Source organism: Ahaetulla prasina, chromosome 4, assembly GCF_028640845.1.
Source record: "Ahaetulla prasina isolate Xishuangbanna chromosome 4, ASM2864084v1, whole genome shotgun sequence".
In the NCBI taxonomy this organism is placed as follows: domain Eukaryota; kingdom Metazoa; phylum Chordata; class Lepidosauria; order Squamata; family Colubridae; genus Ahaetulla; species Ahaetulla prasina.
Genome location: NC_080542.1, coordinates 95,757,922 through 95,774,946, shown reverse-complemented (window position 1 = coordinate 95,774,946; position 17,025 = coordinate 95,757,922). Strand labels below are relative to the sequence as shown.

Genomic DNA, 17,025 nt, shown 5'->3' with positions numbered 1-17,025 from the left:
TTTAGTCATGGGGGACTTTAACTTGCCTTCTTCCGGCTCGTCATCGACAGCAGCTCGGGAGTTCACGGCTTCCATGACGGCCTTGGACCTGACGCAAGTAGTTGATGGCCCTACCCACACTGGGGGTGGTACACTCGATTTGATTTTTGTCTCTGGTCAGTGGTTGAGAGATCTGGACTTAAAGGAAATAGTCATTGAACCTTTGTCATGGTCAGATCACTCTCTCCTTCGCCTAGACTTTCTGACCGCCACCCAACACCGCAGGGAGACGGAGCCGATGCGTTGGTTCCGTCCCAGGCGCCTGATGGACCCGGAGAAGTTCCGGACGGAGCTTGGGCCATTCCCTGAGGGTCTGGCTCACGGCACGTCTGAGGAACTTGTTGCGGCCTGGGAACGGGCCGCGGCGGGGGCCTTAGATCGTGTCGTGCCTTTGCGGCCTCTGACCCGGCGCAGGTCCCAACCGGCTCCCTGGTTCTCCGAGGAGCTGAGGGGGATGAAGCGCCGGAGAAGACGCCTAGAGAGTTCCTGGAGGTCTAGCCGTTCAGAGGCTGATCGGACACTAGTGAAGTCCTATACAAGGACTTACCTAGTGGCATTGAGGGAAGCGAGGCGTTGCTACGCCTCCTCCCTCATTGCGTCGGCAGATAACCGCCCAGCCGCCCTGTTCCGGGTGACTCGTTCCCTTCTTCACCAGGGGGAGCGAGATGACCCGCTGCAGGGACGTGCTGAGGAGTTTAACGGTTATCTATACGATAAAATCGTTCAGCTTCGGGACGGGTTGGACCAAGATTGCGGTGACTCAGGTGAGGCGTCCGAGGGTGGTCTTGGTGACATTGTCTGGGATGAGTTTGACCCTGTGGCTCCCGGGGATATGGACAGGTTGTTGGGTAGACTGAATGCTACCACGTGTTTACTGGACCCGTGCCCCTCCTGGCTGGTGCTGGCCACTCAGGAGGTGACACGAGGCTGGCTCCAGGCGATTACGATCGCTTCTTTGGTGGAGGGCGTCTTTCCGGCCGCCTTGAAAGAGGCGGTGGTGAGACCCCTCCTTAAGAAGCCTTCCCTGGACCCGGCTGTTTTAGGTAATTATCGTCCGGTCTCCAACCTTCGCTTCGCGGCGAAGGTTGTAGAGAGTATGGTGGCATATCAGTTTCCCCTGCACCTGGATGAAACCGTCTATCTAGACCCGTTCCAGTCCGGTTTCCGGCCCGGTTACAGCACAGAGACGGCTTTGGTCGCGTTGGTGGATGATCTCTGGAGGGCCAGGGATAGGGGTTGTTCCTCTGCCCTGGTCCTATTAGACCTCTCAGCGGCTTTCGATACCATCGACCATGGTATCCTGCTGTGCCGGCTGGAGGGATTGGGAGTGGAGGCACCGTTTATCGGTGGTTCTCCTCCTATCTCTCCGACCGTCGCAGTCGGTGTTGACAGGGGCAGAGGTCACCCCGAGGCGCCTCACTTGTGGGGTGCCGCAGGGTCGATCCTCTCGCCTTCTGTTTAACATCTACATGAAGCCGCTGGGTGAGATCATCAGTGGTTTCGCGTGAGGTATCAGCTGTATGCGGATGACACCCAGCTGTACCTTTCCACGCGGACCACCCCAACGGCTATCAAGTGCTGTCCCGGTGTCTGGAGGCTGTACGGGTCTGGATGGGGAGAAACAGGCTCAAGCTCAATCCTCCAAGACAGAGTGGCTGTGGATGCCGGCATCCCGGTACAGTCAGCTAACCGCGGCTGACCATCGGTGGCGAGTCATTGGCCCCGATGGAGGGGTGCGCAACTTAGGCGCCCTCCTGGACGAACGGCTGTCTTTGGAAGATCATTTGACGGCCGCTCCAGGAGAGCGTTTACCAGGTTCGCCTGGTGCGCCAGTTGCGCCTTTCTGGACCGGGATGCCCTGTGCACAGTCACCCACGCACTCGTGACGCCTCGCCTGGATTACTGCAATGCTCTCACATGGGGCTCCTTGAAGGGCATCCGGAGGCTGCAGTTAGTCCAGAATGCGGCTGCGCTGGTGATAGAGGAGCCCCTCGTGGCTCCCGTATAACACCCATCCTGCGCAGACTGCACTGGCTACCTGTGGCCTTCCGGGTGCGCTTCAAGGTTTTGGTGACCACCTTTAAAGTGCTCCATGGCATAGGGCCGGGTTATCTACGGGACCGCCTACTGCTACCGAATACCTCTCACCGACCCGTGCGCTCTCACGGAGAGGGACTCCTCAGGGTGCCGTCAGCGAGGCAATGTCGTCTGGCGACGCCCAGGGGAAGAGCCTTCTCTGTGGGGGCTCCCACCCTCTGGAATGAACTGCCCCCAGGACTTCGTCAGCTTCCGGACCTTCGGACCTTCCGCCGCGAGCTTAAAACATACCTATTTAACTGCGCAGGACTGAGTTAGTTTTTAGTTTGTGGGTTTTAATTTGGGTTTTAATTTTTTATATTTTTAATTATTAGGCTTTTGAATAAGTTTTTTAATTGTTTTTAGAATTGTATTTATTGCTTTTAAATGCCTGTAAACCGCCCTGAGTCCTTTGGGAGATAGGGCGGTATATAAATATAAACAATAAATAAATAAATAAATAAATAAATAAAGCATTGATATGATTTGATCAAGTGAACTTCAAAGTAAATTTCCAAATACTCACATACTACTCAGCATGGTTATATAGGCAGGGCATACAAATAATTTCAGCATGATTTGCAAGTATGTTATCAAATATCATGTAAATGACCTTAAATCCACTATAAATTTTGTTTTAATATTATATAACATATTTGCAATCATACTTTATTGGGTATATCCTTGAAGACTAAATGCTTATGCAATATATAACTTTAAAGATTTTATATAAGCATAGAAAATAATATTTCTAGGAATTGATATATGAATTAATTTCCATTTCACACTGATTTAAAAATCTTCAATTTACACTCCCAATTTCAAATATTATTGTTTAATGTAACAAACTTTAAAATAGGTTACCATGACAGCAGACTGAGTATTTGTGTCTAATTTGGCGTCAGTAGTAGGCTGTGTACTTATTATCTTTCCAGAGGATCTCATTTGATCTGATCCATTTATTCAGCTATTCTTTTCCCCAGCAATTAGATTTCAAATTCTGCATAGCTGCTCAATTGATGCCTTCTTAGGAGAAGTAAGATGGGTTTTCCCCTGAAATTACAATTACAAAAGCAAAATTATCTATATTAAAAATTATTTTATTCTGCATTATGCCATGTCTTCCAGCCTGGTAAAATAAATGCATAAATAAAAAATACTCTTGTCAACTACAGATAAACTTGCTTAATAATGGTAACTGAGATCGGAATTTCCATTTCCACTTTCATTAAATGATGGAATCATAAAGTAAAACTCTATGAGACCACATCACTTAGTGATGGCAATACCAGCAATCATCATTACCATCTTTAAGTAAGAATCAATAGTTAAGCAAGGGTTTCATTTAACTGTTACTTGTGACCTCCTGCCAGCTTCCAAAAAGCAAAATCAATGGGGAAGTTAGCAGAAAATCTAACTAGCCATGACTAGTTTGTGTGTATATACAAATTATAAAATAGATAATACAATCAAGAATGGTTGAATATGGCATACGTATTTTTCACTAGGATAGATGTTGGTAATCTTAAAAAATGATCAAGTTTTCCTTAGCCAGAACAACAGGAAAAATACCTTCACTGTAGACGATGAAAATAATAGACATTTCAAAAGGACCAAATAAAATTCTTCCACATAACAATTTCAAGGTACTTACCGCTACAAACCCCATTTCAAAAAGGCATTCAACAGCTCCTCTGACAGCCAACAATGTAGTTGAAAATGCTTGATCTCCAATCCAAAGAGATCTATATTTTTCTTCATTTGAGTGTCTGATTAGATGAAAACTATTTAAAGTATTTTTCTAAGACATACTTGTGTTTTGAAGCTAAGAACATTGCTCTCAATTTCAGTAACAAACTATGGCTGTTTGCTGACCCCATGAGCCCAACCATGACTATTTTGAGTTCCATGGATATGTTCTCCGGTTTCACAATGCTGAGATATTATTATTCGCATTTTTAAAGTCTGTAAATCGATTAAAGTCTTTTATTGCTTATATTCCCAGCACCTTACATGATCAGTATTTTTAAGGGAACACAGCTGGGCTAATCAAATTATTTTGCCATATTTTGCAACTATTTCCTCTATTTCATCTTAGTGTTTTTAGATAAAGAAATTCTACTCATAAACACTCACACATTGATCAACTCCTGAATACATTACCTTTTGTACTGTCTACCTTTGAAAATTCTTTGAACTGGCTTCCAGTGAAGATGGCCAACTGACCAGAAAGCACTTTCCAGACCAAAGTCTTTTCAGTTTTACAAAATAATGAACTAAATTCTATAAGTTTATATAAGTCTCCTGGATTGCGGAAAGTCTAATAATCATCCCACAGCATCTTCCATACAGCAATGGTCTGCAAGGAGATTCTGGAGCAGCACTTCAAAGAAACCAAGTGAGCCATTTAACTAGAGGTAAGTTGGGAGCTGCTGTCACTCTGTTGTGGAAAAGCAGCCATTTTAGAGTTTATTTTTCAAATAGACAATAAGTTGTCCCTTTCATTTCTTAAACAATTTATTAGCTTATTACATTTACTGAGCTAAAAGAGGCTTCTTTCAATCACAGCCTATTCTATTCTATTCTTCTATTCTATTCTATTCTACTCCTTTTTGAAGGTCTTCACCTTTTGGAGACATTGTTATTGTTGAACGATGAGAAAGGCTACCAGATAACCTATAGGTTTTATTAGAAAATATAAATAAAAAATGTGATGGGTCAACAGTGACTCTGAACCAAATCCAGGAGGATATTCAAAAGCAGGAAATAACTGTTGGACTTGATTTGCAACTTGATGAAATAAAGTACGATCTGTTGCTGCCAAATGTGAAGAAGAAAGTATTTGGTTTGAAAAGGAATATGCAGACAAGAAATGTTGAGATAATGAATGATGAAGGATGGATTGGATTTTCTTGGCAAGATTAATGTTGTGTTTTTACGGAGAATTTTTCAACAATAGATGCTGCAGAAATATTCACAACAGAGACTTATGAACTTCAGAAATGAAATGCAACTTTTTGGAAAATTCCCAATTAAAATCCAAGAAATAGTTTTATTATTAAGACTCAAATGCATTTCCAGCATTTAGAGGACAGATTGCTGAACCTTTTCGCTAATCTTGCAGATGGTAGATGCCACCTGTAAGACATTTTATAGACGTTTTCTTTGTAGGCCGAAGCCATTGTCAATTTGTAATTTCTGTTGCAAAGTTTTAACCATTTCTCTAATTCTATATTGTATCCGAAATCCTTTGCCGAAAACCCTCATCATTTCTTTAACAATTTTTTCCTCCATTTTATAGTTAAATGAATAAACATATATACTTTTTGATCAATCCTGGAAATGCAATCAGACTCTAGGCACCATGTGGTGGACGTGCAGTAAAGCAAGAAAATGCTGGGAGAAAATATATAACTGGTTGGAAATGATAACTGAGCAAAATATTGAATTTAAACCAGAAATGTCTATCAGAAAGTTATGATAAAGCAATCACATATTTAGTGTTACGTATATTGACGGCAGCAAGAATTATATATGCTAAATATTGGAAAAACGTGAACACCCCATCAGACAAGGATATAATTGGGAAAATTTGGGATTGTGCTGAAATGGATAGACTAACTTTAAAAACTGAAGATAAAGAAGACTCAGAATATTATCGGACATGGAATAAATTTTATGAATGGATAGACAAGAGGTAGAAATGAGAGAAAGTAAGAGTATGAATGTTAATAATTGTTAATATGGAAAATAAAGATGTATAAAACTATAACTATAGTAAGGGATAAAAATGTAAATAAGCTAATGTAAGAAGAAATTTAGTTTAAGTTTTTTGGTTACACTATTATAATTACTATTATTATATTATTCTTATCATTAGTTTATGTGTTAAGATTTACTATCAATTTTTCTTTAATTTTGTCCTATTTGTAAATATTATCCTGACAAAGCACAAAAATGCATCTGAATAAAAAAAATTTTTTAAAAAAAAGACTCAAATGATGGTATTTGATCCTGGACCGTTAGAGATGATGACTGGGAATTTGAGGTAGATAAGAAACCATTGTAGACTCTCTATGAGTAAATTACAATAATAGTTTGTTAACAGAGGCCCTTGAACTTTAACTTCGCTGTTGTTTAACTCAGGGGTCCTTAACCCTGGTCGACAGGCAATTGGGAATTGGGCTGTGCAAGCAGCAGGCACATGTGTGAAATAATATCCACTCCCCCTCTCCGCTGCTGGAGATTCTCAGTCATCTAGATCATGGTTGTCCCAAAGGTGCTTTTTTCAAGAGGTAACTGGACTTTCTGAAGCTGCCTCTTGAAAAAAGCACCTTTGGGATTCTTAATCAGAACTTATTCCAACCCTGAGAATAAACTGGATTTCCCATTGTTAACACATTCAAATATGTTTTGTGCTACCCCAAACATCCAGAAGCATATTATTCCAACCTATAATTTTATCCTGATCTTTGAATAATAAATGTTCTAGATAGCTGCATTACTTGCTTGTTTTTCGATTGTGATATTACAGCTCTCAATTCAACTTTACATGCTTAATTTTTAAAATGAATTCTATTGCAAATCCAATTATACTAAGTCACTTTTCTATTCAATCTGAAACACAAACATTATTTTGTGAAGGGAATATGCACTCTGCACATACATAAGGTTCTCCCCAGCTCTCAAATTGGCATATGCTGGACAGAACAAATAGCAGGGTACATCTTTGTTTTAAATTCATCTACCTGGCAGAAAGAAGCTACTATAAGAGATTCGCCTTTCCACAATATTGGAATGTTGGAATGCAGCTTCGTATTCACGCTGAACAAATGCAGAAACTAGTAATGCCCTAGCAGTGCTATACTGTATACAACGCAGATCTTAATGGTGACTTCCTTCTCCTTAAACAGATGCAGGAGAGAGAGTTTAATTTGCAATTGAACGAGCACAAAAACAGGAAATTGCGCAACTGATTTTGTCAGCTAGTAACCCGCCCGCGACACTGAAAACAATTCTTATGCCCCCGATCCAGAAAGGTTTTTATATATATATATAAATATAAATATATATAAATATATATATCTAGGGAAGTCCCATTCCGACAGTCTTCACTGAAAAACAGACCCCCAACGTCGTCACCTCCTGTTTGGCGGACCCGTCCGTCCTTCTCACCTGGTGATATAACACGCGTAGGTAAGCAGCAACCAAAGGCCTCTAAAAACGTGTCTCTAGAATTCTGGGACAGGTCGCTTAGTCCACCATTCCCATTGCAATACCATTTGCCTACTGTTAGTCTTCGCCAGAAAACATTAACTTGTTTTTCGCGGCGCGCCCGCCCGCACTCAATTCTAAATCTTTCTGACTCAGACTACCATACGTCTAAATGGGGCGCCGACTATGGTGACTCAGAAAAGGATAGCGATGACGCCTTCATTCGTGTGACAGGACCTCTTTCCCCATCCCCGTGATGAGCATGCGCAGCAGCTACATTGTCGTTCTCCCCCCCCCCCGCAAACACCCCATCTGATAGATTTCCCGAACCTTACATGTGGGGAGGCGACTTCTTGAAGGTTTACCGATGCTGAGCAACAGAAATCCGGGCTACTGAATGGCAGTGACAGCAAAATAACACTTCTTTGTTCCCAGTTAGTGTAGTCTGGATTTTACATCTCCAGATATGGTAATCCTATAGGGCTTTCGAGCAAATTGTTTTTGTTAATGCTAGTGTCTTTTATGTCTGCTTGATATGTGTTGCAGAATCCAGACAGTAACTAGAAGATAAGAAAACTTTACTGTAACTTAGTGCTTATTCGGCTTTTGCAATTCAGATTTGGCAACTTTAATCAAAAAGCACTATGGATCTTATCCTCATTGTTCCCACTTTTTTCTTTTAAGAAAATAAGAGGAAAAATGATAAGGAAAATCAATATGTTTTATAAATTAGAAAACACTTATCACCCTAGATCCCTTTGGTGAATGAAAAAAGCCAGTCATATGAATTGCATGCTAACAAGCCTCAACTGGATTCATCTGCACTGCAATCCTAATCCTTATAATATTCATATAAAATGCTAAATGATGTATTTTTATTTTCCTGCAAAGTTAAATCTCGCTTACCTTTATTGGAGTTACTTCCTAAATCTGAACAATTATATATTAGTTGAAAGTAAACTTGCAAGCTCTGCCAATTCATTATGGTTTAGCTCCTTAGTACGGTAAAATTCCTTCCTCATACAGTTGAATGTTGGTGATCTGGAATTAAAATCTATCTACATTGTATTACCACAAGAAATGAGCAATATGAGTTCTCCAAATTTTGCAGCAATATAGGCTAGTAACATCAGTAGGATCACAGGATTATTTACACTTTCTATGCAATACAATTAAAATAGAATGTATATGATCATGTTATATAGGCCCCAAATTAAAAGGCTTGTATGGCATAAAAGACTTGGCATAAAAGACTTTTTTTTTTTGTTTTTGTTTACATTTATACCCCGCCCTTCTCCGAAGACTCAGGGCGGCTTACAATGTATAGGGCAATACATATATATATATGTATAAGGATTTGTTGGTGATATAAAGTAAACAGTAGCAAGGATATAAATTGTCTCTGATTTTGAATAGCTAATCCCTTTTTTCCCTTGTTCTCTTCGATTCAAATTAAACTATTTTTTCTTTCATTATTTGTCTTCAGCAATGCTGAAATTTATATAAGATACTGAGATCCAAATAGAGTTTCAGTAATAAGTAATAAGTAAGCGGCGTGCATAAGAGCACAAAAGTGCCTACCGTTCCTATCCTATTGTTCCCTTTATTATATCAAATTAATATAGCTAATGCATATTCTTTACATACATACATATACATATACATATATATATATTCTTCATGATATTTTTTTTTACTTATGACAATGTTTGTGTATACTGTTGTGACAAAATGAAATAATAATAATAAATTCTATATACTGAAGAGGACACTTCTGTTTCTTAAAGAATAGCATCATTTTATAAATATGCTCTAGGCAGTGAAAAAAACCTCTAAAAATAGGTTATGTATTATATGAGCCAGGTAAATACAAAGAACATAGAATAATAGGGTTAGAAGGGATAATGGGGGTCTTCTAGAACAAGCCTCTGCTCAAGCAGGAGACCTATACATTCCAGACAATAAAAAGTGTTTATGGACATATTTCAGCCCTTATATATTCCTGTCCTCCCTTTTTTTGGGGGGGGGGATGGCTATTGTCCTCATACCCCAAAAGGTGGAAACAGAAGGCTTATGAGCCAATTTGGCTAAACATCAGAGAATTATATATACAAATCAGAGACATGAATCAAATTGCTTATGAAGTTGGCTACTGCAGCGTGTTCTTGATGTTGTTGCTGACTAAAAAGTGATTTTAATAGATCCATACAGTTTTCATTACAACAGTGTCCTTCCTTTTTCTAGGACGTTTGAATAAAATTCTGAATCTATTTTCCAGTCTTGATAGTCTTTGACAGTGTCCCGTAGAATCATTAATCAAGCCTGACACTGTTTGCTTCCAAGCTAAAGTGTATTGTAGTATATATAACAAAACTGTGGCATAGTGAGTTGTTTTTCAAATTATTTCCTGGAAAGCAGTAAAATTCCAAAGTTTTGTTCTACTTCCAAAAATTTACAAGAAAGATAAAATTATAATAGTAAAGACTTCAAAGTTTGAGCTGAAAATTTCCATGCATATATTTTTGATTTAATACGTTACTTTGTGAATTTAATACATCAAATACATTGAGTTTAGTATGACCAAAGAGTCATTTCTTGCAAATTTTATGAATAATTTGACTGGAATATACTGGAAACTGATTACCTCTGTTCTCAAATTTCAAAGATAAATTCTTCAATTAGGCTTGAAAATTAGAATGTATTTATTTCATTTTACTTAAATTTATATTATTATAATTCACATGTTTGGTATATTGATAACTTTTTTTACTAAGAAATACAAACTTGGTGAAAGCTTGTAAATAAAACAGCTTCCTGACCTCCGGACCTTTCGCCGCGAGCTGAAGATGTACTTATTCTTCCTCGCAGGGCTGGCATAAAACTATTAGTAATTTTAATTAGGTTTTTTATAGTTTGAGTGTGTATTTTAATTAATGGGCCAAATTGAATAGATTTTTGAATGGGTTTTTAACTGTATATTGTATGTTTTATTGTGTTTTTACCTGGCTGGAAACCGCCCTGAGTCCTTCGGGAGAAGGGCGGTATAGAAATTAAATTATTCTTATTCTTATTCTAATGATTTTATTTTCCTCCCCTCCATAGGAATAAACTTTGAAGTAGTATAGTGATGATTCTCCAACACTTGAGAACTAGATTCAGAGCTACAAGCCTCTGCCTTCCAAGTTCACAAGTACAACAATATCTAAATATCAATAAAAGATGTCTGAATACTAGGTTAATTCATGGTCGAAGAAGGGTTGTTGTCACAGGTATAGGATTAGTATCTCCTCTTGGTGTTGGAACCCAGTTGGTTTGGAACAATCTTCTCCAAGGAAATTGTGGGATTGTTGCCCTTGAAGGGGAAGAATATGCTTCTGTCCCTTGTAAAGTTGCTGCTTGCGTGCCAAAAGGGGTTGATGAAGGTCAGTTCCATGGAGAAAATTTTATAATAAAATCAGACAGCAAAGCTATGTCTTCTGCCACCATCATGGCCATAGGCGCTGCTGACCTAGCATTAAAAGATTCTGATTGGTCTCCGCAATCTGACCAGGATAGTTTGAAAGCTGGTGTGGCTATAGGAATGGGAATGGTTCCACTGGAAGATATCTCCGATACAGCCTTGATATTCAAAACAAAAGGCTACAGCAAAGTCAGCCCATTTTTTGTTCCAAAGATTTTGATCAATATGGCAGCAGGTCATATTAGTATCAAACATCAATTAAAAGGACCAAACCATTCTGTGTCCACTGCTTGTACCACTGGAGCACATGCTGTCGGAGACGCTTTTCGATTTATAACTCATGGTGATGCTGATATGATGTTGGCTGGAGGAACGGAAGCTTGTATTAGCCCATTGTCTCTGGCTGGATTTGCCAGAGCTCGGGCTCTGAGCACTAGCTTTAACTCCAACCCTCAAAAAGCTTGTCGTCCATTCCATCCACTAAGAGAAGGATTTGTTATGGGAGAAGGTGCTGCAGTTTTGGTTTTGGAAGAATACATGCATGCTATCCAGAGAGGAGTCAAACCATATGCAGAAATTTTAGGCTATGGACTGTCAGCTGATGCCTGCCACATTACAGCACCTGATCCAAATGGAGATGGAGCTTTAAGGTAACAGCTATTATCATAAATCATTGGTATAATTTCCTAATGTAGGAATGGCTTGCTTTCTGGCTGATCAGAGGTCTTTTATACCGGAACATTAACTAGCTAATTGAGAAATCTGTTTACCAGCAAAGTGATACCAGTTTTGGGTGTGGTGGTGGTGTGTTTGTATGTATAAATATGTGTCTCCATGTGTGAAGAGCCTTCTGGCAAAGAGTCTCTATGGAGATTGGTAACCAGAAAGTCCAATTGCCTTTTTGAAAAAGCACTTTTGGAACTGCTGGCAGTGAGCAGATACTGAGACTTGCTATTTACCCTATAAGCAAAGTTACAATGCTGGGTTAGCCTTGGCTGCCATTTCACAATCATTTGAACTAATCACCAGGTGCAGCTGTGCATTCATGTTATTTGCCCAATGACAAATTATGGTGGCCACCCATCTTCCCAGGATAAAGCCAGATATGACATGGATACCAACAGCCTTCCTTTAAGGCGTCTTCCTTTAAGATTATGTAAATGGTACACTGGTAGAGAACCTTTTTTGTGGTCACACTTTGAAAAAATGTCTTTTCATATAAAAATTAGATTGGCATTAGTACACTTATTACTGAGACATCTTTTCATTTTCCTGTTTCTGTTTTCCTGGTTTTTTGATGGTTGATGAATGGAATATTTTTATTCCTTTATTTGCCTGTTTCTGGGGCTTTATATTACTGCCTCCTTTATACTGTTCTAAGTTTTTAGTTACATTTCCATATAATTATAAATTATATAATTATAATTATTTTCCATTCAAAATAATAATTATATTTTTAAAAAGGAATTGAGAAACAGCTGACCCAGTGTACTAGTTGTTAGCTTAATACCTGTTTTTTCATAATTTGGTGAAAGTATTAAAGTGTGAGCAGAGCTGTTATTTAGGAAGGATGTGAACCTGACATAGTTTTAAATTTGAATTTGGATAAAGCCATGAAATATTTTTGTGATTATTGGAGATAATCATGAGCCAATCATGCTGGCACATTGTAAATAAGGAAAAAATTATGAATTATATAGTATCTACATACTAAGTTAGAAATGACACTATTGCATTAAAAGTTAAACTAATCTATCTTATCCATTCTTAAAATAATGATGATCCTCCATTATGTAAAAAAAGACTACATTTACTGCTATTAATTGCTTCTGCTTGTTCAGCTCCAAAATACATACAGTGAAATATCCTACCAACAGCACAACTGAAAATTCAAGATAATTAAATTTATCAGCTCACTAGAATTTAATTTTCTAGTTTCAACCAATCAGGCAATACATATTATATAGAATATCATTTTTCAATTAAAATTATAATATAGAAGAAAAAGATGTCTATTCGTGTCTTAAAGACCCAGTTTAAGAATTCAACATTTAGTTGTAACAGGTGTCTTGTGAAGTTCTTCATACTTCTTAGTTTGGGTGAGGATCTCCTAATCTTCAGTGCAGGATTGCAGTAGATGGGATCCCAGAGTATCCCATTTACATATATGACATTTTACATCCTTACAGTGTTGCATGTTTCATTATTTCCAGGCATACTGATGGATTGAAATAACTTTCTGATATCTGATAAGCTAACGTCTTCCTTTTTGTTCCAAAGGTGCATGTCTGCAGCAGTCAAAGATTCTGGGATTTCTCTAGAAGATATAACATACATCAATGCTCATGCCACCTCCACTCCACTAGGAGACGCTGCAGAGAATCAAGCTATCAAAGACCTTTTTAAAGGTCATGCTTCTGCTCTTGCAGTCTCCTCAACTAAGGGAGCAACAGGTCATCTCTTGGGTGCTGCAGGAGCTATTGAGGCAGCTTTTACTGCTTTAGCTTGTTACCATAGAATTTTGCCACCTACTTTAAATCTGGATCAGACAGAGCCACTATTTGATCTCAATTATGTTCCTCTAGTACCACAAGAATGGAAAAGTAAAAAGCGGCTTATTGCTCTCAGTAACTCCTTTGGTTTTGGTGGAACTAATGCATCGTTGTGTTTTGCCAGTATTTAATCTTGCAATCTCTATATGTAAGTACTATGTTCCCTCCTCCATTTAACCTATCAACCAAATATAAGTATAAATGTAAATCATTTGTTTATTTTTTAATTCACATCTTTTTTGTTTTTTTGAATGCTTTCCTTCAACTGAATTTCTGAAGATTAGAACTTCTTCATTAAAAGGATGTGAAAGGTTTCAAATTCAGAACTTTTTGAATTTGTAATACCCTATGGGGTTGAAACAGTTGAAACAGAAAATTTGAAGTGAGTGAACACCTACTCTGAATCAAAAAGGAAATTCAGGTTATTTTATCCCATTTTTATTTTGCCTTAAAGTGTAATCCACAAGTCATGTATTTAGGTTAGGAGGCCAAATAAAATTTATTAAGTAAATAAATAAATAAATAAATATTCCCTGCATTTCTGTGCCACATTTATGCACACTAAAGAGAAAGATAGCTTCTTCATTTTTTTAGTTACCTAAACTTTAGTTACCTATTCTTTTGTCTACTTCTTATTTCCTTCTATTGTATAACATTTTTGATCTGATTATTTTCTTCCTTTATGAGTGGTTGGTTTGGTGAAAAGCCCTGGAATTTGCTTTTCTAAGCAAATAAATTTAATTAGAGGAATTAATTCAATTTGCTAAATATCAGTGTTTTGTGTATTGTCTATAATAGGTAGTTTCATATCATAAAATGTCTTAATAACCCAACTTCATAGCAATGATAAAAGGAAAATTTTTAAACAAATGTAATATTGAAAATGCAGTGATAGAAACATGTATCATGTAATATAATGTAAAATAATTTGTTTTTAGTTTAAACGAGTAATGATAATAATGCCTAACATCTAGACTAACATAAAAAGTTTAAGATTGTATATTTTTTTGTATATAATTTGTATATAATTGGGGAAGATATTGAAATAGTATGTTATCATCTAAATTAAAATCCTAATATCTTCAATATCTAGAGTAAAATGTATGGAATTGCAGAAAATAATTTCTAAATATATAAAACTAAATAGCTGTCTTAAGAAAGTGTCCTTGTTTACATATAGTGCTACTATATAGTCTATTGAATGGCACTGGATTTAGTTACAGCAAAGTTAAGGCAAAAGCTACCCATTCTCTTGTTTCAGAAACAAATTTAAATTCTTGTTAAGCTTGATGCATCTGTTCTCAAAGCCTATGACAACCTTTGTACATCTTTTTTTTAAAAAACTTTTTGAATCAGTTTTTCACTCCTTATGAGTGAAATAATTATTGACTCACCTTGTGGTGGTGGCACCAGCAGCCCCACCCAACAGGAGCCTGCTGCTGGCTCACTTCTTCTGTGGCTGCTTGCCACCACTCACACACATCGCCCTGGCCTCTGTTTCACCTTCAGATACCTGCTGGATTGATCCAGAGCTCTGTTATTGGCTGTAGATGCCTTCCGGAAAGCCCTCTGCAGCCGATAATAGAGCTCAGGACCAATCCGGAATTCTGTTATCGGTTGCAGGCAAAATGAAGGCCAGGACGATATGTATGAGTGGAGGCAAGTGGCCGCAGAAGAAGGTGAGGCAGGTGTCGGGGTGTGCGAGGCCTGGTAAGTAGGGAAGCTCCATTCCCCCATCCCCATCCTAGCTTATTTTTTACCTGGGTGCCTCACCCCATTCCTGCACCCCAGGTGGGCGAAGTTTTAATTTGGGCTAATTTTGTAGGTGGGGCTTAATTTGCATGCACTGAAAAACGTGATAGGGTTTCTTTTCAAGTGGCTTGTCCTTTTGGAGAAACACGGTATCTAAATGGCCATAATATAGAGCAGGTAACCACGTTCAAATACCAGGCTACTGGTTCAAGAAAAGCACATGATGAATATACAGCTGCCTTGGTTCAAAGATCAGCAAGTGCCATCCTTAAATTTTTCTGCACAAAGGGAGGATACTATGTTCCTGCTGCAATTAAGCTTTTTCTGGCCAAGTCACTAGCACAACTTCCTTATGGGACCTTGCTCGGACCCTCAGTTTCGTGTTTCACACCATTGGAAAAAGTTCAATCCAAATTTATTAGAACAATTCTCCAGATGCCGCACTTCTGCACCTGCACAGAGGATTGACAAAAGTCAAAACAAGAGTCTATATAGCATCTTTAAATCTCCGGCTAAAACTTAACTTCTTTCTGCAAGATCTTGTTCCATTAATCCTCCAAAACAAATTCTCATCATGGATCAAGACTGTGTGTCCAACCTTGCCAAACGAGGTTTCTCCCAAGCCTCAATATTCAAGTTGGACTACGACCAAGCAAAACAAACCTTGCGACAAAGGGTGGACTTTGCTGAAAGGCAAATGGACTTAGGAAAAGTTCCGTTGTTTCTGGCTCCAGATACCATTAGGTATGTTGTTACTCCTGCCAGATATCTTAGCTAGTTGGAGTTGGCAAACTATCAGAAAGCATTTTTGCTCACACGTTGCCAAGCTCTTCCATCGGCCGTCCTGTACAGCAAGTATAAAAAAATATCAGTGACTGAAAAACACTGTTCCTGTGGCTCAGGAGTGGTGGAAACTGTGGGTCACATACTCCTTCAATGTTCCTTTTAGAGAGATTCAGAAAAAAACATATCTTTCTAATTGATAGATATCCTGGCCCTTCTGACACTCTTATCTCCAGTGGCTGCTTAAGGACAAACAGTCCAAAATTACAGCACAGGTGGTTAGATTCTGTGCAGTTGCACTAGGGATTTGTCGGAAACACGCGTCAAACCCACCATAGCTATTTTATACAACAAATACGGCAAATCCTTTGCACTGCTTGTTCCTTTCCCTTTTTAGTAATAAACTGACTACGGGCCATACAGTTTATGGACTGTGATTTTACAATAGCTAGACCATGTATAATTGACAGACTGGATTTTATCAAAGATTTTATATTTTATTTATTATTTTATTCTAGAATTTTAATTGTATATTTATTTGCTCTGATCTCTGATCTATCACTGAAAAAAAATCTACTTCTACATAATACATGACAACCTACAAGCCAATGTAAACCATATAGTAGTAGATAATAAATAGCGATATAGTGACAGTTCAGATAACTATATTTAAATGTTTTTATGAATGAGAAATAATATACATAGTGATTATCTACATAAGAGGCAAAGTAATTAAAATCTATAAATAGTATTATTAATGCCAGAAACATATATGAAACAGATTAATAATTCTTCGCAAGTAACATGGTAAAATATCATTCCAACTTTTCTAAGAACTGTACTGAATTGTTAGAAAAAATCTATTTTCTGCTAGAAGTCAGCAAATAATAAAAAATGTAACAGTATTACTTGCATACTAATTACTTGCATACTAATTACTTGGATTACTTGGATATTCCTGAGAGGCAAAATAATTTCACAATGACAGCCAAAATGTATGGATCAAGATCCCAAGTATCATATATCAAGATGAATATCTTTCAAGTCAATTTTAATTTCCTATATAGTCTTCCATGTCACAATGAATCCTGTTTGAATGGGAGTCCCAAATCTTCAGACTAGGTTTCAAATGTGTCAAAAGAGATCTGT

At 38.1% G+C, this 17,025-nt stretch overlaps 2 protein-coding genes across 4 annotated transcripts in view; one reads left to right on the top strand and one right to left on the bottom strand.

Annotated features, from left to right (window-relative positions):
- NGLY1 (N-glycanase 1) overlaps positions 1 to 7,497 on the bottom strand; it is a 35,703-nt gene extending 28,206 nt beyond the window's left edge. The window contains exons 1-3 of one of the 3 annotated variants that reach the window (XM_058180212.1): positions 7,291 to 7,497; positions 3,770 to 3,884; positions 2,980 to 3,168 (exon numbers count right to left, since the gene is read on the bottom strand). In XM_058180212.1, the coding sequence (XP_058036195.1) occupies positions 2,980 to 3,060 (81 nt within the window). In that variant the 5' untranslated portion in view covers positions 3,061 to 3,168; positions 3,770 to 3,884; positions 7,291 to 7,497. The remainder of the gene's footprint in view (positions 1 to 2,979; positions 3,169 to 3,769; positions 3,885 to 7,290) is intronic. The other 2 variants (XM_058180211.1, XM_058180213.1) reach the window with 2 other exon arrangements.
- Positions 7,498 to 7,630: 133 nt separating this feature from the next.
- On the top strand, positions 7,631 to 16,819 carry OXSM (3-oxoacyl-ACP synthase, mitochondrial). Its single transcript, XM_058180214.1, has 3 exons — positions 7,631 to 7,798; positions 10,432 to 11,439; positions 13,070 to 16,819. The coding sequence occupies exons 2-3, from the start codon at positions 10,457 to 10,459 to the stop codon at positions 13,470 to 13,472; spliced, it is 1,386 nt and encodes a 461-aa protein (XP_058036197.1). The 5' UTR covers positions 7,631 to 7,798; positions 10,432 to 10,456; the 3' UTR covers positions 13,473 to 16,819.
- The last annotated feature ends 206 nt before the right edge of the window (positions 16,820 to 17,025 follow it).